Source organism: Melanotaenia boesemani, chromosome 3, assembly GCF_017639745.1.
Source record: "Melanotaenia boesemani isolate fMelBoe1 chromosome 3, fMelBoe1.pri, whole genome shotgun sequence".
Lineage (NCBI taxonomy): Eukaryota > Metazoa > Chordata > Actinopteri > Atheriniformes > Melanotaeniidae > Melanotaenia > Melanotaenia boesemani.
In genome coordinates, this window is record NC_055684.1 from 2,738,312 (window position 1) to 2,761,248 (window position 22,937).

A 22,937-nucleotide genomic window follows, 5' to 3' on the forward strand; every position below is an offset into this window, starting at 1 on the left:
GCCTTGTAGAAATTAAATGCCCAAATGTTTCGAGTTACGTAGATTGCAAATTTGTAAGGCCTGACCACGAAGCACATAAGCTGAAAGAGCCACTGCTGCTACTGGCAAGTTCAAGGACAGTTGCTCATCACTGGTACGCAGTGGTGTGATTTTGTCGTATGTGGTCATGATGATATGTTCGTCCAACGCATTTACAAGGATGCTGCTGTCCTCAGGGAGATGAAAAATAAGACTGATTTGTTTTTCTTTTACACATACATGCCCAAATACCTGTCCATGTGCAAGTAATGAAATAAAAAAATAACAATGTGTTTTGTTTCATCAACATTTATTATTTGAACTGTATTTCATTTAGTATTTGTAACATATTTAATTTTTTAATGCATTTGTGTATGTACACTCATTGTATTTTGCATATGTTAAAAAAGTAACAAGAAATTGCATTCAATTACATAACTTAACATAATAAGTTGCACATGTCCTAAAGTAAAAAAAAAAGAAAAAAAAAGAAAATTATATATATAATGAAGTACAAACAATACTTTAATATGAGTACTAATTAATCTGTGCCGGATATGAAAAAGAAAAAGACAACCTTTTATCACGATGCATTCTGTCTTTCAGAGTTAGTGAGTGCTTGTCCAGGCTTTAACCAAGGGCTTATTTTGATAATTAACCAAAAGACATGCAACTGTGTAAAGTTGATTGATGCTGCCCGTGAGTGAAAGGGGGATTTCTGTACTAAATATTTTTGCTCCTTCACTCTGCGGATGAGGTGTTCAACGTGGACCCTAAGTCTGGCAGTAGACTGAGTCTTTGTAACCTCTGGCCCTGACGGTTGTGCTCTCTTCGATAAGAAGGCAGGTATGTAGACTGCTGCTACTACTACTCTGAACAGAAGATAGTGGGAGAGGAGTTTAGGTTTTCTATTGCTTTTGTATTACTTTGTTTGTTATTCTTTATGTAGAATTATGATTATTTACATTTCTGTTTCCCTAATAGGTTAGTCTAAATTATTGTTAAATTTGTTGTGAATTAATTCGGTTTGTCTAAGTTTGTTGGGATAGTTACTTTATATTTTCCCTCTTGTGTCAAAATGGTTGGATCCGCCAGTGTTTACAGTTTTCCTTGTGTGTCAGTTAGTTTTCAGTTCTTCATGTTGGTGTTCTTTATTTGACCTCCTTTAAGGGCCCAGAACTGTGACTTTGGAATGTGCTTTTGTTGTCTTTCTGTAGATTAAATAGAAAAAAACTTTTCCTTAAAAAAACGCTCCTGTGCTTTTGTCATCCTTGGCCTCGGTCTCTCACAAGACTAATAAGAAACATCATGAAAACATGGATCCATCCTGCCTTGGATCAACGCTTCAGGCTGCTGCTGGTGTAATGGTGGGGGGAGACTTTCTTGGTCCACTTTGGGCCCCTTAGTACCAACGTGGCCTGGTTTAACCAGCACAGCCTACCTGAGTATTGTTGCTGACCATGTCCATCCCTTTATGACCACAGTGGAGCATCTTCTGATGCTACTTCCAGCAGGATAATGCACCATGTCACAAAGCTCAGATCATCTCCACCTGCTTTCTAGAACATGACGATGAGTTCACTGGACTCCAACGGCCTCCACAGCCACCAGATCTCAGTCCAGTAGAGCAGCTTTGGGATGTGGTGGAACGGGAGATTCTCATCATGGTCTTTACCTGGTCATAGTCTTTACCTCCCTCAAAAATCTTTATCTGGGATGTCCCCTTCACTCTCCCATAGTTTACTGGCTTGTTTTGCTCAGTTCCTGAAAGCTGTGTTCAGTATAGATTATTCTCCTGTAGAACTCTTTTTTTTTTTTTTTTGAGAAGCCGCGAACTTGCAGCTGTAACTGTGGAGAGTGGAGGACCTGCAGATCTATGAAATGTAGAACCCTCTTTTTCTAAAAGGAAAGGTAAAGTCAGATCCTGTGACAGACTCAGCCATTGCAGCTGATGCCACATCTTTTTTAATTTTAAAAATAAGTGTTGCTTTTCTGTGCATTTCTGAGGATTGTGCATCTGCTCTCTGCCTCTTTCTTCTGCCACATCATCAATAACCTGGTGACCCACTGAAAGCAGGCATGCCCCTGTCATTACCCCCTCCATGTCTTTTACATGTGTTCTGTGCTTTGAAACACGAGTCTTTCCAAGACTCTTCAGTATTTTCTTTTCTTCCTGCCCTGGCTGACCTGCGGTTCATCTGTCTGAAGAATGTCCTTCCAGATTTGCTATGCCAAGGACAAATCTGGACTTTTTATTCCTGGGGGAGTGAATGGTTTGCATCTTTAGGTTTCCTAGTTTGCCCGTGCCTTCTAGATGTAATTACTCTCTAGGACATTTTAAACCACCCCTAACGGTCCTGCTGCTCACCGATAGATGTTGGTGTGGGAATAATCACCCTTTCATATGATTTGAGAAGCCCTTGGACCAGATTTTGTGGGTCACAGCAGGAGTTTCCACACCTGGACTCAACTCTTTAATGAAGAAATAACATCAGAAACAACCCTGAAAAACAGAGACCCCCTCCTGCACGTGGATGAGCAGAGCAGCATTCATCCACCATCATCATCATCTTAGTTTTACAGCACTTTGGTCAACATATGTTGTTTTTTTTCAGGTGGTTATAAATAAAGTTGACTTGACTTGTGTACATGTTACTATGTTGTCATCATGAAATGATCCCATTTCCAGAAGGTGTGTGTGGATCTGCTTCTTTCCACCTAGCTGACTGTGTTTTATTTTAGCGGAACAAACTATAGGCTGTCTTATTCTGACAGTCCTGACAGGAAGTGTGTCTGTTGTTGCTGCTAACTTGTCAACTGGGGATAAACCTGCTCTGTGTGCAGCAGACAGACTCAGAGTGGCAGCATCAGAGTTGTGAGGAACGTCATCAGCAGCAGCTGTGGAAGTTTCAGGCGTTTTATTCTCAATCTTCTTTTATTATTTCCTAATGTTGATTTCTAATCACATGTGATGGCTCATGCTTCACCGGCTGATGTGGGAGTTTTGTTTCTAATAGTGGTGACTGCTTCTCTGGCCGATGGTGAGTAGACGGTGTTGTCCTGTTATCTGTTATACAATAGTGTGCAGCAATATATATATATATATATATATATATATATATATATATGTGTGTGTGTGTGTGTGTGTGTTTCATTTTATGTCATTTTTTTTCTATTTTCTTTTTTTTTCTTGTAATTTCTCTCCAGTGGTATAAAAAGCCGTCACACACGAGCACCTCAGCACAGCTGAAGATGTTTGCTTGTTCACTTTTCTACTTTAAAAAATCCATTATTCAGATTTTCTAACCACTAATTACTTTTAATACTAGAAGCTGTTGGAGGTGTTAAGCTGACAGGTACATCTGTATTAATCAGTCTGAAATAAAGGTTTATTTTATGGAAGAGGCTCCCCAGACTGGTTCGGACTGGTTTCGCATGTCATCTCAACACGTTGGCTTAATAAAACATCACATTTTATTCTCCACTGGTTTACAGCTGGGTTCTTATTTCAGGTTCAAGAAGCTAGATGAATTAAAATGTTTCTGAATCTGCTGGGATGGAGACGTATGTCCGTCCAGAACTCTAAAGAACCACCAGAGTGAACCCAGATGAAAACTCACTGCCTGTCTTGCAGGAATGTTCTGAGACATTTGATGCTCTGATCCTGCAGGGTCCTGGTCTGGTAAAGATGTGAGCCCGAAGGAGGAGGTGGAGCTGGTCCAGCTGCCCGGCAGCATGGAGCACCTGGCATCTTCCCCAGCTCAAGCCGAGTGCTGCTCGGACGGCCACCCGCTGGGGGCCCGGCGCCGTGCCAAGAGATGCACGTGTTACACTTACAAAGACAAGGAATGTGTGTATTACTGCCACCTGGACATCATCTGGATCAACACACCAGAGTAAGAATCCCTCTCAACTCTTCCTAACATAGTTTCAGTTAGAAAGGACGCCCATCCAGGGCTAACCCAGCCTCACCTTCGTCCTCCCAGTACGTAAAAATCAGTCTTACCTACTCCTGTTCTGTCTCTTTCTCTCTTTCTCTTCCTCTCTTCTTCTGATGTCTTCTAACGTTCCTTTGCTGAATCAGCCATGGTGCGCGTCCAACACGGCGGAGTGTTGATATCCATTTGCTAGCGTGCGACGTGAAACTCGGTTGCAACGTCACGCAGCGCTCCGGGTGAAGAAGGTAGCTCGGTTTTCAGCCTGCAGAAATGCACATACAGACGTCAGTGAGCTGCCAGACGAGTCCAGAATGCAGCGGTTTAAGGCTGGAAAGTCACGATGTCTGGACCTGAGCTCTCTGAGGGTTTCTGACAGGCAGCATTGTTAATAAGTAACCTTAGAAACTGAGATAGACGGGACCATTTGCAAATTTACATAATCCTAGTTTTTAAATTAAATTAAATTTAAACCAGAAGCCTTTTTCATGCCTTGTTGGGAAAACCACCACCCAGGTGGTTTGTCTGGACCAGAACCCTGTGCTCCTTCCTCTGCTCATTCAGCATTCTGGTTTCTGTCACTGTTTTTATTTAATATTAGCTTGACAGTCTGCTAATGTGCAAACGGCTTTTAACTTTCTACAACAGGGTTCTTTGAAGAACTTCTGGACCCTCCAGAGGCAGCTTGCAGCAGTGACGTCTGTCCTCACAGCAGATTTCTACCTGCTGTCGAGCCCAAACAGCCGGCCTCAGGCAGCTGGGGTTTCACTTGGTTCTAATGAATAAACACGCCTTTCGCTGAGTCTCCGTTTAGAAGGATGTGAAAACGTGGACGTGTTGAGAGATGGGGAAGCAAGGAGGGCCATGACGAGGGCGCATCCGTCTCCTGTCAGGCCTTCGCTTACAAAGCTCTCTCCAGGAGCGAGGCCTTGTAGTGAAAGCTTCATCCTGGCAGAGTTTACGGGCAAATTCAGTCTGCTGCTTCTGAATACTTCAAGCAGCACATCGACAGCTTGATGAGATGAAAGGTACGGCATCCCAGCTTGGACATTTTATCTGCAACAGTACAGATGAGGCTGGATTTTCAGAATTTTGTCCTCCATCGGTCGGAGGGTTGCACCGTGTCATGTAAATGTTTTTCTTTGCACACGGGGAGTTCTTGCAGATATGAATTCCTAATTGGCCACAGCAGGTGGAAAGCACCACCCTGTACGCTGAATAAAAATCTAATCAGTCTGCAATCCCACTTTGTTCTTCTGAAACCCTGCATGCTAACACCAGCTGGACGCTGCACCTGTTCTCCATTGTTTCAGTCATATTTATTAGAAGTAGATATTTTTCAAGCTCAGGATTTAGACCATACCCAGACTTTACTCTGGTTTTGGAGCAGCTGTAGCCAGTAACCGAGGAGTGTATGAGAAAGTGAACATATCTGGTAAGACCTGTGGTTTTATGGCCCTTAGGGGACATCTGCTAAAGTACCTGCAGCTGTTACCGGTTAGCTGACCTTCTGACTTCCTCCTCTGACTTCTCAAGTCTTCATTCTTCACTTAAATATGTGTCTGGATTTAAATTAATTAGTTTTTTTTTCATGAGTCACTTTCTTTCTCCTTATTTCTGATGCCAAATGAGTTTGTGCAGCTTTGTAAAGATAGTGTTCATTTCCAGCCAAATGAAAATGTGGTTAATATAATTTTTTAAATGGAATTTTATTCATTTCAGTTTTATTTATACAGCGCAACTTCAAGACAAAGTCATCTCAAGGCAAAGTCCAGCTCATACTAGTCCAATTATAACCCAATTAAAACAAATCCATCATATGATCCATGTTAGTCCAACTTATAAAAACCACATAAACCAACTCATCAAACAAACAGAAATGATTGTGTAACCCAGGTCCCATGTAGTTAAAATGAAGCTGGAGTGGTTAATACAATGAGACTGGGCCTGGGCTCGTTATATGGAAATATAACTGTTTTTCTATGTTATTTTGTTAATGTATACTGTATAACCTTTTATAATGACCACCACAACTGTATCTTGGATAAGAAAATATTTACAAAAATTTATTTACAAAAATGAAATAAGATTTGGGTGTCTTAAAATAAATAAGGATATCTCACAAAGTGGCACAACACAATAGTAAATAATGGTTCAAAATAAAACCACCAGTAAATAAACCTTTTGTTTCCCAAAACAAAAAAAAGACTTAGCTGATCTTAAATAAAACCCAGCCCGTTGCAGGCCTGTTCGGTGCTTGTGTGCGTTGGGCCTTAAAACTGTAATGGCCGATTCACTCAAACTGAGCATAAAATAAAAGCACGTGCATTGGAAAAAATGTACTCACGGATCCAAAGTTATGTCAGTAAGGGCAGAAAGTAAATGGGGAATACAGGCCTCTCTATGGCAAATGGTGATGGGCATGACTGTCACCAAAAGGAGAAAACCGGCAGGACACGGGCCATGTGCGACAGGGTACCGCAGCCAAACCGCGGGGGGCACAAAACAGCAGGGCTATCGGCTGGAAACCAGTCTCTCTCTCACCAACGTCCGGCTCCTTAGAACATATTATCTTCATTGAGCCACATTATCAAACACTATCTCTTGTTGAAGTTAGCGTTAGTTTTGCTTTAGCTTCAGAAATATTACAGGCTAAAACTAGATTATGTGGGCCATTAGCACTGAATGCGGCTGCTAGCTAGCACGTTACTAACCACATTACACATCCAGCCTCTTCACTATAACAGTTTCGATATAGTACAAAATACAGGCATATACAATCATATTCACCTCTTGCAGGTCACACTGAAAGTTTTTATCAGGACCACGGGTAGTCGACCTTCACAACAAAACTTTAATGCTTCCTACACCACGATGCCTTCTCAGTTCGCTCTCTGTTCAACAGCTTCTTTATCTCTTTTCTCTCGCATGCTCACTACCCTCCACACTAACCTGTGCCAGTAGTCCCGCCCCTTAACGGGTGATGGTACTCTGATTGGCTCGTGAGGATAAACAACCAATTGCAAAACAGGAATTAGATAATTGACCTAAAACAGGTAACAGGTTAGGTTACACATTACCACAGTTTCTCTCCTCTCTCAGATAAACCCAAGACTTTGATATGAATTTATCTTTTAACTGTAAATAGTCTCATTAACTTGTACATATTATATTTATGCTTTTAAACCAGCATGCTTTTTAACAATTTTAACCATCATGAACTCTATTTACAAACTCTTTTCTGAAACTTATACTTTTATTACACTCGTAATTGTCTTTTATGCCCTGTAACTTATATGAACTGTGTACAGGGCTACAATTGGATGGAAGAAAATGTTTAAGCAAACAGCAGGTGATGTAGCTGAGTTTCCTCTGCTCACAGTGAGACGTACACTGACTGCATTGTCTTCAATAAATAAATAAAAACAAAATAACTTAAAACATCCTGACATACATTCATATGAACCCTTTAATGCTGTATATGTCATATCTGATAATACAGTCTCTGAGACCTTTCGCATGATTTTATGGTAAAAACTTGCTTAAAACTCTTGTTTACAATCTGATATTTGTCTTCTGCCCCCTGGTGGACACATGTGCACTACACTAGTTTTTACAAATCACACAGCAATAAACAGTAAAAATACAAATCATACATGCAACCATTTTCTGTACCACTTGGTCTAAGTCGGGGTCGCGAGGATGCTGGAGCCTGTCCCAGCAATTAGCAGGCCGGTACACCTGGACAGGTCCCCGTCCATCGCAGAGAGACAAACATATACTAAAAACGTTTCGTCAAATAAAGACTTCACATAAATAAAAATGTGACTTTTCGCTCCATTTTTTGGGTCAGGCTTTAAAAGGTTAACATTTATCATAAAACTACTGACTAGTTTCATCTGGACTGAAAACAGGAGAATAAACTAAATGTGCTTCAGATCTTCTGGCCAGAGGTTCTTTCTTCAAATGAGCTGCATGGATTAGTTTAAACTTCATTTTATTTATCTGTGCTTTTCATAGAGAAGAAGAGGTATGGCTTCTGTAGCGAGGGTCATTGTTCAGGTCAGCCTGAAGCTCATCCATCAACACCAGGGCACCCAGCTGTCTCTGCAGGTCAAACCAGGCTCTTCACACATCCCTCCAGGCTCACAGCGACGACATAACGAGATGCAGATGAGCTCACCGTGGGCAAGCTGAAACAATGCAGCAAGAAGGTTCATCTCTGATTCATCCTCCGCTTCTGTGTCCGGAGCTGTAATGATTTTTTTTAGAGAATCACAGGTGTGGATGTGACCCAGAGGAGGCATGATGAGTTAAAGAATCCCTGTAGAAATAAACCTGTTATGGGCTCGACACACGGGAGGCGACAGGCGAAACTCATCGCCAGTCTGGTGAAACTGAACCCATGGGACGTGACAAATAGCAGCGACGGTGTCATGCATCACGCTCTGACATCGCTTTTCTCCAAGAAATGGGATTGGTTATGATTTTGGAGGGAACTTTGACATTTTCAAACCAGCCAGTGACAGACAAAGTAAGACGGATGAAGAGTCAGAAGATTTTGCATGAATTGACAGAAATCTTACTTTACATTACTGTACAAAAGCAAAAGACAACCCTGGGTTCATCCTATCTCACAAACAAGGAAACAGCATGTTAAATTTCATCATTTGATGGCGGACCTCAAAGCTGATCCAGATAAATCCAGGACCTACGTTAGGACAGATTCCCCCTGGAGCAACGCGGCAGCCTTTTATTTACACCTCTATAATCTCTGCGTGAAGTCCGGTAAGGTCTGGGAAAGTCAGACGCAGCTGGAATCATCTCATCCTCCATGTTGGAAGTGTCTGCAGACTGCACTGTCTAGCCTGCTGTCATTGGTCAGTAAGCGAAACCCTCGCTGGTTGGTTGTAGTACCATGTGACAGCGACAAAAATTTAACATTTTTCTGTTTTCTTGTGTCGCATCTCAAGTCCCCGTGTGCACGTCTACGTGAACGAGCCTAACATTTCACATGCACGAATGTTGCCTGTCGCTTGGCTGGAGGAGGGCAGCCGTTTTCACCTCATCGTGCAAGTTCCACAGGAAACGATGGAGAAGGAGCGATGTCGCCTCCCGTGTGTCCAGCCCATTAGCCTCGTTTTCCTGTGCATGGAGGCATTTTGGTGCTTCTACGTTTAGTTCGAGCTCAGCATGATTGTTCTTAGCAACCTGTCAGGGTGACATGGCAACGCTCCGAGGTGATGCTCCACGGTGATGCTCCACGGTGATGCTCCACGGTGATGCTCCACGGTGATGCTCCACGGTGATGCTCCACGGTGATGCTCCACGGTGATGCTCCACGGTGATGCTCCACGGTGATGCTCTGTGGCGACGCTCCGTGGCGACACTTGGAGATTGCAGCAGGATTCTTCTGTTACACATGCTGACTCAACTTTGAACCTTTTTAATAAAATGGAAGGGTTCCTGGAACTCTAGCTGCTATAAAAACACTTTGGATTTTATGGCCATTTGATGAACTAAGATTTAGCATTAAAATCATCACATTATTATTAATATGAGCTCCGTGACTTCAGCCACCGTCGTTCATGTGCTGGCTCAGGTCCAGTTACACCGGAAAGTTTTGTCTTGTCATACTGAACTTTGTTAATGGCAGTAATGAATGTAAACTGGTGCTTATGGTGGACAAATTTTAAGATTTAACGCTCCTCTTAGTTAAAATGTCACATTTCTGACTTAATTAAAACGTCCTGGAGATGCTGAGCCACAAGAAAAGTCAGTCGTCAATGCTGTGAATGATTTGGCTCAGGGTCTGAGAAAGACCAGCTCAGACAGCCCATCTGCTCCAGGTTTAAGAGGAACTGGCTACCTCCAGGAGGGCTGGAGGGGGGATTTGCTCATCGGTCTGAGCAGGGAGTGGCGAGGGACCAGTCTACTTTGATTCAATCTGGATCATCTGGATCAGTCATGGATCCAGTTTTCATCTGTCAGAAACAACTTGATGAGTTGTTTCCATTTTGTAAAATCAGTTGAAGGAAATGTGGAAATCTGCTAACCTGGTTATTATAAGTACACTACAGTTCAAAAGTTTGGGGTCACTTTGCCATGGGATTCAATAGGGAAGTGACCCCAAACTTTTGAACGGTAGTGTAAGTCTAAGTAGGAGGCAGGTTTACTCTGGATCCGGATTTATTGTCCACAGATAGAAAGTTTTTCTGTCTTTTGTCCTTGATGTGAACTTTCTAACATCCAGAATGAGCTTCAGTCTGTTTTTATTTAAATGTCTGATTGATCAGAAATAAAATTAGGTTTTTATTAGAGCTGCTTTTCAGGATTTGATGTGAATGGACGTGACTGTGTTTAATCAGCTGTGAAATGGTCCCATATTGATCTCATTTAAATTAATCGAAGGTGAAAACACTCCCCTAGGAAATGAGATACCCGGCAGCAGTCATCGCTAGTGGAGTGCGTCTTTTGACATTTTAACTAAAAATGTTAATTACAGCTAAATATGGAGGTGCATCAGCTCCTAGCGGTCTTGGGTTGATCAAGGCAAGGCAAATTTTATTGCATTGCACATTTTATGCACAAAACATTTCAAAGTGCTTTAATAAAACATTAAAAGCATTACAGAGTGTAAGAAGCAAGTGCAGTAAAAAGAAACTTTAAAAAAATAAAAGAAATTAAATAAAAACAGGAAATAAAATAGATTAAAAACCTAAAGTAAAACAGATAAAAAGACAGAAATAAAGTTCCAGTGTGGGGAATTAACAGCTGTTCTGATAAAAGGCTGCAAACAGAAAAGTTTTTAACCCTGATGTAAAACTGCTGAGTCAGCAGACCTGCACTTTTCTGGGAGTTTGTTCCACATGTGAGGAGCATAAAAGCTGAACGCTGCCTCTCCACGTTCAGTTCTGACTCTGGGAACAGAAAGTAGACCTGACCCTGATGACCTGAGGGAGCTGGTTGTTTCATAACCAACCAGAAGATCCTGAGTGGATTCTGGTTCTAAACCATTCAGGTCTTTGTAAACTAACAGCAGGATTTTGAAGTCAGGAAACTAGTGTAAAGATCTGAGGACTGGAGTTCCAGGATCTAGCACCGTTCTGGATCAGATTTCTACCAAAACCTTTCTAGAGAGTTCTTCCACATCTGAGCATGAGCCATTTCTCCCGTCCAGAGCTGCCTATGTCCGACACGTGCAAATGTTGTGGCTGCGTTTACCCACAATGCTGTGCGCTGAACCCACAATGCACTTTGCTTTGTGAAATGTTTGAATGTGTGGGAGGAAATATATTCAGACCACTTCCAGGCTGGTGGAGATCCGTTTGGACCAAGTGTCTTTCTGTTCGGTGCTTGTGCCTTTATAAAGCAATAACGTAAGAAATAAATATAAACACACACAAGAAAAGGACGACTGAGGCCGTCTTTCTGCAGAACAGAGATGTTTCCAGCTTCCTGCTTGTTAAGGTGGTAAACTTAAGGTGGAGAAAGTGCGGGAGCTAAACCCTCTCACCGGGAAAAGTTTGAACGGCTTCGTATCCTCCAGGGTTGCAGAACCATCCGAGACCACGAGAAAGAAGAATCATGGACATCTTCACCACAGTACAAAGTCATGGTGCGTTCGAGTTGTCTCGTAATTCCTAGTGTCCTCTGCGTTGCAGCGCCCTCCTCCACCCCTCCGTTGTCTGAGTGGATAACAATAACAGGCAAGTGTGGGAAATAAAACGCAAATCCAATGGAAACGTGCCTGAGGCGGAGAAAGAGCAAAATCTGTCCGGACACATGTTATACGTCTCAAAAAGAGGATATGGGTAGAAGAGGATGTTTGGTCACCCTGGTGGTCCTGGCTTCGTTTGGAGGGTTGCGTGGCCCTCACCCTCAGTCCCTCTCCTTCATCCAGAGAATAAAAATAGCTCTTCCACTAACATGAGCAGCTACATGAAGGGGGAGAGCCGAGGGGTAGAAAAGGGCTTTTAACACAACACTAACTATGAAAATGATATTAAATAAGTTTGCACTTAAAATCTTCCGGCAATTTCCATATAAATACAATTTAGGTGCTACTTACATACCATGAAAGTCTCAAAGAAATGTTCAGAAACTGCTAGCCTTCAGGGCATGGGTTACATAGGTTTGTTATGGCAGCTGTATGACTGGGTGGAAAAGGTGGTTCTTCCAGCTGGTACTGACAGGAGGGATGAGGATCAATCTGACCTGAGCCACAGGAAAAGTAGAGCGAACCATCGATGGCTACGTTCAGTATGCAGATCTGTTTTTATTTTTACTGAGCTCCTGTCTTTCATGTGCTAGTTTAGATGTGACCTCCATCGGACTGCAGTTGGAAGAGTCTATGCTCCAAATGACCCCAATGTGGTGACGTCACAGGAAGTCGCCATGGTTACGCATCCCGCATCCTCCAGTGCAGAAATGTGACGTCTTTGTCACTTAGATATGGATCTGATTTAGGACCACATGTGAACGCAGTCTGGATCCGATGGGAAAATCCTGATTTGTGCTGCTTACATGAGATTTCACATGATTTGTATCAAACTGTTTAATAATCTAATGTTAAGAGCTCAGTGCAGGTCTAAGAATTGAACGGTGCGTAAGATCACATCTAAATCCGTTTCCACTGTGCCTAGTCCTGGACCTGGACCTGGACCTGGACCAGGATCTCTCTGTGATCATAACAACACATTTATAAAGAGTTTGCAGTCATCTGTTATTAGCGGTCTATTTGCTGGAGTTTTCAAATCTCCGTCTGACCTGATGCTACAGAGAAACACCCAGTCAGAGGCGTCCATGTTTCATCTAAATATCTGTACCCAGATGAAAGAAGGAAAAACCTTCAACTTTTAATGCTCTGCAGCCTCACGTTTTCTACCACTTTGCTGCTGTCAGATGGAACCGATTTACCTAATAACCTTATAATATTCTGTCTGGCTGTGTTTTATAGGCGCACCGTACCATACGGCATGTCCAGTTACCAGAGTTCCCTGCGTCTGAGGCGCTTTGCTGGGGCTGAGAGGAGGAGGAGGAGCGTGGACAGACAGCGATGTGCGTGCACGCTGCAGACCGACGCCGACTGCAGCCATTTCTGCATGGACAGGTAAATGCGCTGCAGAAAGAGAAAAACCATCATTTCTAACCTGAAGTTGTTCAACCTGCACATCTTCCATGCTGCATTATTAAGTAAGAAATGAGCGTGACTGATATATTCAGCATATTGATTTTACGACAGTAAATGCACGTGGGCTTGGAAAAAAATAAAAGATTTCAGTGTTTGTATTTTTTTCTCAACAGGCAGAAGAGGTTCTCCCCTGCCACGCCTGATGGAAGGACACGACGACGTGTTCTGAAATGAACTTAGAAGTGACGTGCCCATGATCCAAACAGTGGACAGATGAAAAGACTGGAGACCCTTGTGTAGATGGACAGGTGTTTGTAATGCCTTGCACTGGAAGAACAAGCAGGGCTTCCAGCAGGGATGATAGCAGAGTGCCACTCCGTTCCCTTCGCCCTCCGTCTCCCAGCCTCTACCAGATCATATCTGTCATTACCCTGTCACATCTGAGAGTACGGCCTGCATGACTCGTCTGTGCAGCCTTTGAAATGCTTTCGGTAAAGCATGTATTCATACACGTCCATGCGGCATCACGTGGAGAGCTCAGTTTCATCTCGTTCCGTCAGGGACAGCATTTAGCCACATAAGCATGCCATGACGACCTCAGCTTTATTTAGATTTCAGTTTGTTACGGCCACATATTATCGATCTCTTACTGTTTTCACTCATAACTGATGAGTTGATCTTCATGGAGGCAGGTGAGCTGGAAACAAATGCCAGGAATTTATTTTTAAATTATGGTCACAAGTCTATGCATGTGGACAGTAAATTATACAGACTGTACAGGTGTTAGAGTGTAATTATATGCTGTAAAATAAATATGTGATCATAATCAACAGTTTTCTGTGTTAAAAACCCTCCTATGTAAAGAATAACTGTGTACCATCCAGTAAATGTATAAAATATTTTATATACTTTCATAAATTCCCCCATCTGCTCATGAAGATGGACACCTGGGACAAGTCGCTTGCTGTAAATTGTGGAGGTTCTGAGAAATATACGAGTCATAATTCAAATTAAATCCCTGAGGAGGAGGAGGAGTTCCTCGCTCCATATGTGGAATATTCTCAAGTACATCTGGATTCATTTAAATTTATTTAATTTGATCAGAGGTTTTCTTTTCACATGGACATGCTGGGACAGGCAGGTAAGGCCTAGACGTCTTCTGTCCATGTGTCAGCAAATAAAGATTTTTGCAGTAATGTGACTGGAAGCAGTTTTTGTTCTATAAGAATATGTATAATAGCAGCAATGGTCTTCAGTCATTCATTTATTGTGTCAGGTCTTGACTGTTTGCTCTACACCGCTTCAAGCTGGTGGGGATGGGGCTCTCTCTGACACCCTGTTGCCTTCGCTCCCACGTTTTCAACTTTCTCCTTCCCCTCTTGGTAATTTCCAGCTCCTTCCATTCCTCCTCCTCACTTGTCACTTCAGACTTTTCCATCTACTGCGACCGTCGGCAGTTTGACAGCCAGTTGGTTCGCCGTCCCTGTTTTATTAGTCTGGAGCTAGAAGTCCCATGGGATCTTAGCCCTGTCATTCTCCACCACCTTCAAATACAAACTTCAAACTTAGTACAGATATTGCTGAACACCGTTCCAGCCACTTGGCTGTGGAGCTCCATGTACAGCAGGGCCACTTAATTCAGTCATACCAGGGCCGCAGTGCAGCAGGTTTTCCGTGTGTCCCTGTTCCAAGACACCTGATTTAAAAAAATTAGTCATCATGCAGAACTTGATAGGCTGTTAGATCTATTTCATTTGATTCAGATGTGTGTTGGAGCAGGAGTACATTGAAAACCTGAATGCTGTGTAGCTGACTTGTGAAAAACTGACAGGCTTGTGAAGACCTTGACATCAAGCATTTTATTTAAAAGGACACTAGCCCTTAAGGCCTGGATTTGCTATAACCTTGTTTCCACCAAGGGATCCAGCTTGAAGTGGGATGGTTTGGTTCAGTAAAACCTGATCTTGGCATGATCTTTGGGTCTTTGTTGTTGTTCAGTTGTGTTCAGTCTTCTTTCGTGTTTTAGTCAGTAGTTTTTTCTCCTTGTGTATTGTGTCTGCTTTACTTCCTGTTCCCTGCTTCCATTACTGCTTCTTGTCATGTGATCAGTGTTTCAGGTTTTCCTTTATTGTTCCAGGTCATTGTGTGTGTGGTAGTCACAGTCTGTCCATTAGTCCGGTTAGATCCAGTCTTCATGTGTTAGTTGTGTCGTCCGGTCTTCAGTTGTGTCTTTTTTCCTATTAAACCTCCGTACTATTTGCCTCCTGTGCGTCAGTCCTGCAATTTGGTCCAACTTCTAGCTTCCAGCTTCCATGTCCATGACAGAATGAACCATGTTTCCTGTGTCATCTCCAGTGTCCCAGTCCAGGTTTCCTGTAACGTCTCCTGTGTCATCTCCTGTGTCCCGACCCAGGTTTCCTGTGACGTCTCCAGTGTCTTGACCCAGGTTTCCTGTGTCGTCTCCTGGGTTGTCTCAAGTGTCCGAGCCCGGGTTTCCTGTGTCATCTCCTGGGTTGTCTCAAGTGTCCCAGTCCAGGTTTCCTGTGACGTGTCCTGGGTCGTCTCCTGTGTCCCGACCCAGGTTTCCTGTGACGTCTCCTGGGTCGTCTCCAGTGTCCCGACCCAGGTTTCCTGTGTTGTCTCCTTGGTTGTCTCAAGTGTCCTGGCCAGAGTTTCCTGTGTAGTCTCCTGGGTCATCTCCTGTGTCCGAACCCGGGTTTCCTGTGTTGTCTCCTGGGTCATCTCAAGTGTCCCGGCCCGGGTTTCCTGTGTCGTTTCTTGGGTCGTCTTCTGTGTCTGGACCCGGGTTTCCTGTGTTGTCTTCTGGGTTGTCTCCAGTGTCCCGGCCCGGGTTTCCTGTGTCGTCTCCTGGGTTGTCTGAAGTGTCCCGAGCCAGGTTTCCTGTGTCGTCTCCTGGGTCATCTCCAGTGTCTCAGCCCAAGTTTCCTGTGTCATCTCCTGGGTTGTCGCCTGTGTCCCGGCCCAGGTTTCCTGTGTTGTCTCCTGGGTTGTCTCAAGAGTCCCAACCAATGTTTCCTGTGTTGTCTCCTGGGTTGCCTCAAGTGTCCCCGCCCAGGTTTCCTGTGTTTTGTCCCGGGTCGTCTCCTGTGTCTGGACCCAGGTCTCCTGTGTTGTTTCCTGGGTCGTCTCAAGTGTCCCGAGCCAGGTTTCCTGTGTCGTCTCCTGGGTCTTTTTTCCTGTGTCTGGACCCGGGTTTCCTGTGATGTCTCCTGGGTTGTCTCAAGAGTCCCGGCCCGTGTTTCCTGTGTCGTCTCCTGGGTTGCATTAAGTGTCCCCGCCCAGGTTTCCTGTGTCTTGTCCCGGGCCGTCTCCTGTGTCTGGACCCGGGTTTCCTGTGTTGTTTCCTGGGTCGTCTTCAGTGTCCCGGCCCATGCTTCCTGTGTCATCTCCTGTGTCCACACCCAGGTTTCCTGTGTTGTCTCCTTGTTTGTCTCAAGTGTCCGGGCACACGTTTCCTGTGTCGTTTCTTGGGTCGTCTCCAGTGTCTTGACCCAAGTTTTCTGTGTTGTCTCCTGGGTCATCTCCAGTGTCCCGGCCTGGGTTTCCTGTGTCGTCTCCTGGGTCTTTTTCCTGTGTCTGGACCCGGATTTCCTGTGTCGTCTCCTGTGTCGTCTCCAGTGTCTTGACCCAAGTTTCCTGTGTCGTCTCCTGGGTCGTCTCCTGTGTCCCGCCCCGAGTTTCCTGTGTCGTCTCCTGGGTCGTCTCCAGTGTCCCGGCCAGGGTTTCCTGTGTCGCCTCCTGGGTTGTCTCAAGAGTCCCAACCCGGGTTTCCTGTGTCGTCTCCTGGGTCGTCTCCAGTGTCTTCACCCAAGTTTCCTGGGTCGTCTCCTGGGTTGTCTCCTGGGTCGTCTCCTGGGTCGTCTCCTGGGTCGTCTCCTGGGTCGTCTCCTGGGTCTCGCCCCGAGTTTCCTGTGTCATCTCCTGGGTCGTCTCCAGTGTCCCGGCCAGGGTTTCCTGTGTTGTCTCCTGGGTCATCTCCAGTGTCCCGGCCTGGGTCACCTTTGTGTCTCCTGTGTCCTGGCCTAAGTCTCCTGCATCATCTTCAGTGCCCTGACCTCTGTCTCCCAGTTTTTGTTTTAAAATGATCTCTACTTGAAACTTTAAAAGATTAACAAACATTTCAACAAAGTCAATCATGAAGTGAACTCTCAACTCAACGTCAACAAATGCTGCTTTAACAATAACAATAATGCTTGAAAGTTTTTATAGCTTGATCCAGCCAGCTTAGCAGCCTTCCAACAGAAATGTGTCAGCTTGTTGGAATAACAGATGTAACATGTTCCAGTTCTGAATCACTAAAATGGATATAATCATGACATTACAGGCTGTTCTTATAGTAAGTTCTCTCTGGCATTATGGTTGTTGTTTAGTGTGAACAAGGTTTGTTCTGTCAGCACATAACAGCCAGGTTTTTTTGATCAGCAAGCTGATCATTCTGCATCTGTTTTCAACAAAAACCAAGAATCTAAACCTACTTTGCACAAATGACAGTAATATGAGTTAAAATAAAAACAAACAAAATAAATTAATGAAACAAGTTTTAAAAAGTCATTAACTTGTTCATATTTGACAAAGTCCATCTTAAACTGGCTGTGGGGAGTGATTCGGTTGTATGGGGTAACACCCTCTGATTAGGGCCATTTGGTCCCTGTAGGACCGGTGCCAGAGCTTAGTCCGCAATGCTGAATTAATTTCCATTGAGGGTTGGACCCTGCTTAGGCTGCCTCATATCACTGATTCTTTTACCGAAAGAATGTCTAGGATGGGCCTAGAACCTTGGTCACCAATTAGGACACATTCACACCAGCCTCTGTGATCCTGGTCTATTTGCTGGGAAGGTTGCTTTGTTTGGGGTATTGTGCAAATGAATTCTGACTTGAATCAATGAAACGGACTCGGTCCGCCTACAGACACAGGTCTCGGTCGGCTTCAAGCGAAACAAATACAGGAAACAAACTACAAAAAGTGTATTATGGTTTCAGCACACAGCATTGTGGGTAAACACAACCACAACATTTGCACGTGTTGGGCGATAGGCGACTCTGCGCGGGAGAAATGGCTCACGCTCAGATGTGGAAGAACTCGAGAAAAGTTTTGATAGAAATCTGATCAACCCAAGACTGCTAGGAGCCAATGCAGCTCCATATTTAGCTGTAATATACTGGAAACCGAAGTTGTTCTGCATTAACCAATAGATGAACCCGTTTTCTTCATCACTGGTGGTCTCGTATTTTTCTTTAGTAATTCTTGGTGCAGCACCTCCTCTGGTGAGGAGTGAAAAGCGTGATTTAGTGTAGCGCAGCGTGAGACTCGATTATTGCAACCCCAACTGAACCGAGTCCCCAACCAGACCAATTCTAGTCAACCATCCTAGATTCTAAAACAGCCTTAAAGACCATGGTCCTCTGCTGGAAAAGGGTGGCGCGTCCCCTCCGGGTCGGGAATCAAGTTCTGCTCCAAGTAGAGGAGTTCAACTATCTTAGGGTTTTGTTTTAGGAGTGAGGGAAGGATGGAGCAGGAGATGTACTGTGGGATCATCTGCAGTGATGTGGACTCATCATTCTGTTTTGGTGAAGAAGGAACTGAGTTAAAAGGAAAATTTCTGGATTTACTGGTGGATCTATGCTCCTACGTAGATGTGTATGTATGTATGTAGGTTTTCTATTTGCTTTATGAAAGTTTCTTGTTTTTTTTTTTAAAGGTCCCATATTATACACTTTATTCCCAATCTGAGACCATTCATTAATATCTAAATGAAATATTTCCGCCATGGTATGGACAAATCGACCCTCAGTTTGAGTGCAGCGGCTTCTCTTCACCTCCCTCTTTTTAGCAGCTTCAGAAATGTGCCGTTTATGGTGGGCGGAACCCTGGTGGAGCAGCTCAGCTGTTGGCTCCGCCCATCGCATCGCCCGTCATGAGGTGATTGACAGGTTAATATATTTTCAAGCTATCAGACTAATAAGGCCGAAACGATAAAATAACTGCCAGCTCTTACCTCTCCAGCTGTGTCACGGACAGTTGGTATTGAACCTGGCTTCAGCTTCAAACGGTTGGCGAAGCCTGCTTTCCATGCCCCCATGTTGTGGAAACAGTCCTCTTTGAAATGCTGGCCACAGACATGCAAAACCTTTGGAAGTTTTCCGGGTACATTTCCTCCAAAAATAAAATTAATCCACTCAGTCCTCGTGGGTTCAGTGGATGGAAGTAAAAAAACGTTTTCGTGTTCATTTATGCAGCCACAAACAGAACAGTGCTTCTGTCGCTTAGCCATGTCCGCTAACGAGGGTTGCCGAAGAGGGAAAAACACTGGGCGCTAGGTGATTTTTAGAGGGCGGGCTTTGAGAGCCGGTAGACGGGTCCATCGCTCTGTGGGGAGTGGTTATTGTCCCTTATGACGTCATAACGTACACGCTTTCAAACAAGCTCATTTCAGCTCTTACTTCCCTAGAGGTGGAGCAGGGGGGAGAGAGAGCGCCTGAAAGAGTTTCACACTTACGGGTCTCCTACACATGCGGGGGGACCAGTATGACTGTTCCAAAACCATTAAAAAGTGAATTTTGCATAATATGGGACCTTTAAGTCAATATAGTATTGATGTCTGCATGTATCTTATCAGCAGGACCAGGCTGTACTTATAATGCACTCAGTGCTGATTTTCGGAAATTATTCATATATCCAATGAAGTAGGCACCTAATACCCAATGATTAGGTCTTAATTAATAAAAAGAAAAAAAAAAGCCCATTTGTTATTTTAGTTCTTAAAATCTGTCCCTGATGAGGACAAGGAAACTTTTCAGTCTATACACTAATTCATTTTTTTGTTGTTCAAGTCAAACAGCCCCAATTTTCTATTTCATGCTTCAACAGAGGTTTTTGAGCAGTATGACAAATATGGCAGCTATGAATCTGAGCGAGTAGCCATGACTTGTGGAGTCCCCCAGGGATCAGTCCTTGGACCGCTTCTGTTCAACTTGTATCTGCTCCCTTTGGTCAAATATTACAGAACTATAGCATTAATTATCAAAGTTATGCAAATGATACACAACTTTATGTGTCTCTGTCACCAGATGACTGCAGTCCAATAGACTTATTGTGTCAGAGTCTGGAGCAAATAAACACCTGGATGAGGGAGAATTTTCTACAATTAAATGAAGACAAAACTGAGATTATTCTCTTTTGTAGCAAAGAGTAGAGGGTCAGCATTGGTAAACACCTGGAGACTCGGGCTCTTAAAATCACCAACCAAGTTCGTAACCTTGGAGTGTTGATAGACTCAGACCTGACTTTAAGAAGCCACATCAAAGCTTCACTAAGAAGCTTTTTACCAGCTCAGAAACATCAACAGAATTAAAAGTTTAGTCTCCCTGAAAGACCAAGAGAAACTCATCCATGCATTCATCTCCAGTAGACTGGATTACTGTAATGGTCTTTAACAGGACTTCCTAAAAAGAGCATTAAACATCTGCAGCTCATCCAGATGCTGCTGCTAGAGTTTTAACCAGGACTAAGAGATCTGAACACATCACACCAGTTTTGAAATCTTTACACTGGTTTCCAGTCAGTCACAGAATAGATTTTAAAACCCTTCTGATCATTTACAAATCCCAGAATGGTTTAGGCCCAGAATACATCTGTGATATGTTCAGAGATTATAAACCTAGCAGAGCTCTTGGATCCAAAGACTCTGGTCAACTAGTCCAGACCAGAGTCCAAACCAGAGTCCAGACCAGAGTCCAGACTAAACATGGAGAAGCAGCATTTAGCTGTTATGCTGCAAACAAATGGAACAAACTGCCAGTGGAGATTAAACTTTCACCAAACGTAGACACGTTTAAATCCAGGTTGAAACATGTCTTTTCTTGTGTGCCTGTGCATTTCATCTGCACGGTAACTTTTAAATTTATCTTGCTTTTAATCATTTTAATGTAATTTATGTGATTTTATTGTGATTAGTGCTATTTGTTGCTGCCTTTTACTATTTCTGAATGCTTTCTTTGCACCATCTGTAATACCTTTGTTTTATGTAATGCACTGAATTGCCCTGTACATGAAATGTGTCATACAAATGCCTTAATTAATCTATGAAAGTATGTAAGTACATTAGCAGATAGTCTTGTGCTAAACTTCAGCCAGGTGAGACGTTAATGCATTTCTGCAACAGTAGCTCTTGGAGAACAACCAAAGAACCGGTCCTGCAGCCTTGTTCTAAGCCACCTGTAATTTCTTCAGAAGGGTGTCTGATGCAACAGACCATACAACTGAACAGTAATCCAAATGACAAAACCAACCACAAACCACTTGATGAAGCAACTGTGAATTGAGAAATGATGCAAATTTTTGGATTATGGCTATAGCTCTACCTATTCTGGCAGCAATTTTATTGATGTGATCTGACTATGACAATGTGCAATCCAGCCAAAGTCCAAGAAGCTTCACAATTTTTACTTGCTGTATTGTTTGACCATCTATATGTATATTAGGACCAATAATCCTGTATGATGAAGTTGGGGTGGATGTGGACCTTTTTTTATTGCTCAAACACCAACCTTGCCGCTGTGCAAGCCTGCCTCACCATCTTGCATTGCTCCATCTTTAGCACCAGCAGATGAAAAAGATCTCCGTTCCACCTCTCTGACTGATTAAAAATAAGATGACATAATAATAATAAGATCGGCTACTCCAGCCTGTTTCAGAAGAGTCTGGTTATTTTAACTTTCACCAACCTTCATTGAGCCTCACAGAGGTCAGACTGATCCGCTGGGTTTATTCAAGTCAGGTGCTGGATTTAGACCCCGGCTTCATCTGTTTTCGCTCCAGCTGTTTTTGAATGTGTTGCTGTTGTTCAGTTCAACATTGAGCTTTTTCCTGTCTGCAACATTTGATATGTTTTATTTGTTTTAATGTGAATAAAGTATTGTTTTATGAGATTTACAAATGAGTGTATTTTTCTTTAATTTACACTACACACAGGGTCCTAACTAAGTTAATTTAATGAAAGACACCCCAGGCATACACCAGAGAGTCTTTGAGTTGTTTGATTGAACATATTGACTTGTTTTACCATCACATCTTCGTGAGGTCACAAAGAGAAAGATTTCAAACTCACCCATTTGAGCACACATTTGCTAAAAAGTGGAGCAAGCAAGTGAGAGAAGAGAGAATTTTCCCATTTTTGGGCCTCATACAGGCTATGAGGACACATATGACTGTTAGAAAGCCTTTAGAAAGTGAATTTTGGATAATATGGGACCTTTTATAATAAATATAAATGTATATATGTATTAGGGCTGTCAAAAATAATGCGTTAACGGCATTAATTAATTTATGTAATTAATTGTGTTAAAATTTTTAACGGAATTAATGCATGTGCAGCATGACAGGCCCCAGACATCCGTCATTTCTCTGCTATGACATCAGGACGTGGAGAGGTGCGATGGAAAAGATCCGCCCGCTGGTTCTTTGGATGGATTTGAGAATAAACAGCATTAATGGAGCAACATGGACGTTGCCTCCGTGGAGAAAGTGAGTGTATTAACACACACTCTTTCCCCGGTGAGAGGGTTCTACACCCCAACTTTTCCCACATTCTTTTTAAAACTTATCCTGCGTTTTACACCAACATGGCTGCTCTAGAGGATCTCTGGTCGTCTTTGTTTGTGCAGCAGGACCTTCCCTAATAGAATAGCTGACAACAGAAAGTAGCTGTGGAAAGGAGTTCAGCTATGCAGGGGCGGGTCTAGAAAAGTTCTGATGGGGGCCCAGACAGGAGCACTGACCAGGGGGCCAAATTATCAGAGTTTGATCAGAGTTTTTTCATCAATATTGGC

General features: G+C 43.3%; 1 protein-coding gene across 1 annotated transcript in view; it reads left to right on the top strand.

Annotated features, from left to right (window-relative positions):
• The window catches only part of LOC121637464 (endothelin-3), a 28,061-nt gene extending 13,828 nt beyond the window's left edge, over positions 1-14,233 (top strand). Inside the window, exons 2-5 of the mRNA XM_041981663.1 lie at positions 2,884-3,059; positions 3,689-3,914; positions 12,913-13,065; positions 13,260-14,233. Of these exons, the coding sequence (XP_041837597.1) occupies positions 2,990-3,059; positions 3,689-3,914; positions 12,913-13,065; positions 13,260-13,320 (510 nt within the window). The 5' untranslated portion in view covers positions 2,884-2,989 and the 3' untranslated portion in view covers positions 13,321-14,233. The remainder of the gene's footprint in view (positions 1-2,883; positions 3,060-3,688; positions 3,915-12,912; positions 13,066-13,259) is intronic.
• The last annotated feature ends 8,704 nt before the right edge of the window (positions 14,234-22,937 follow it).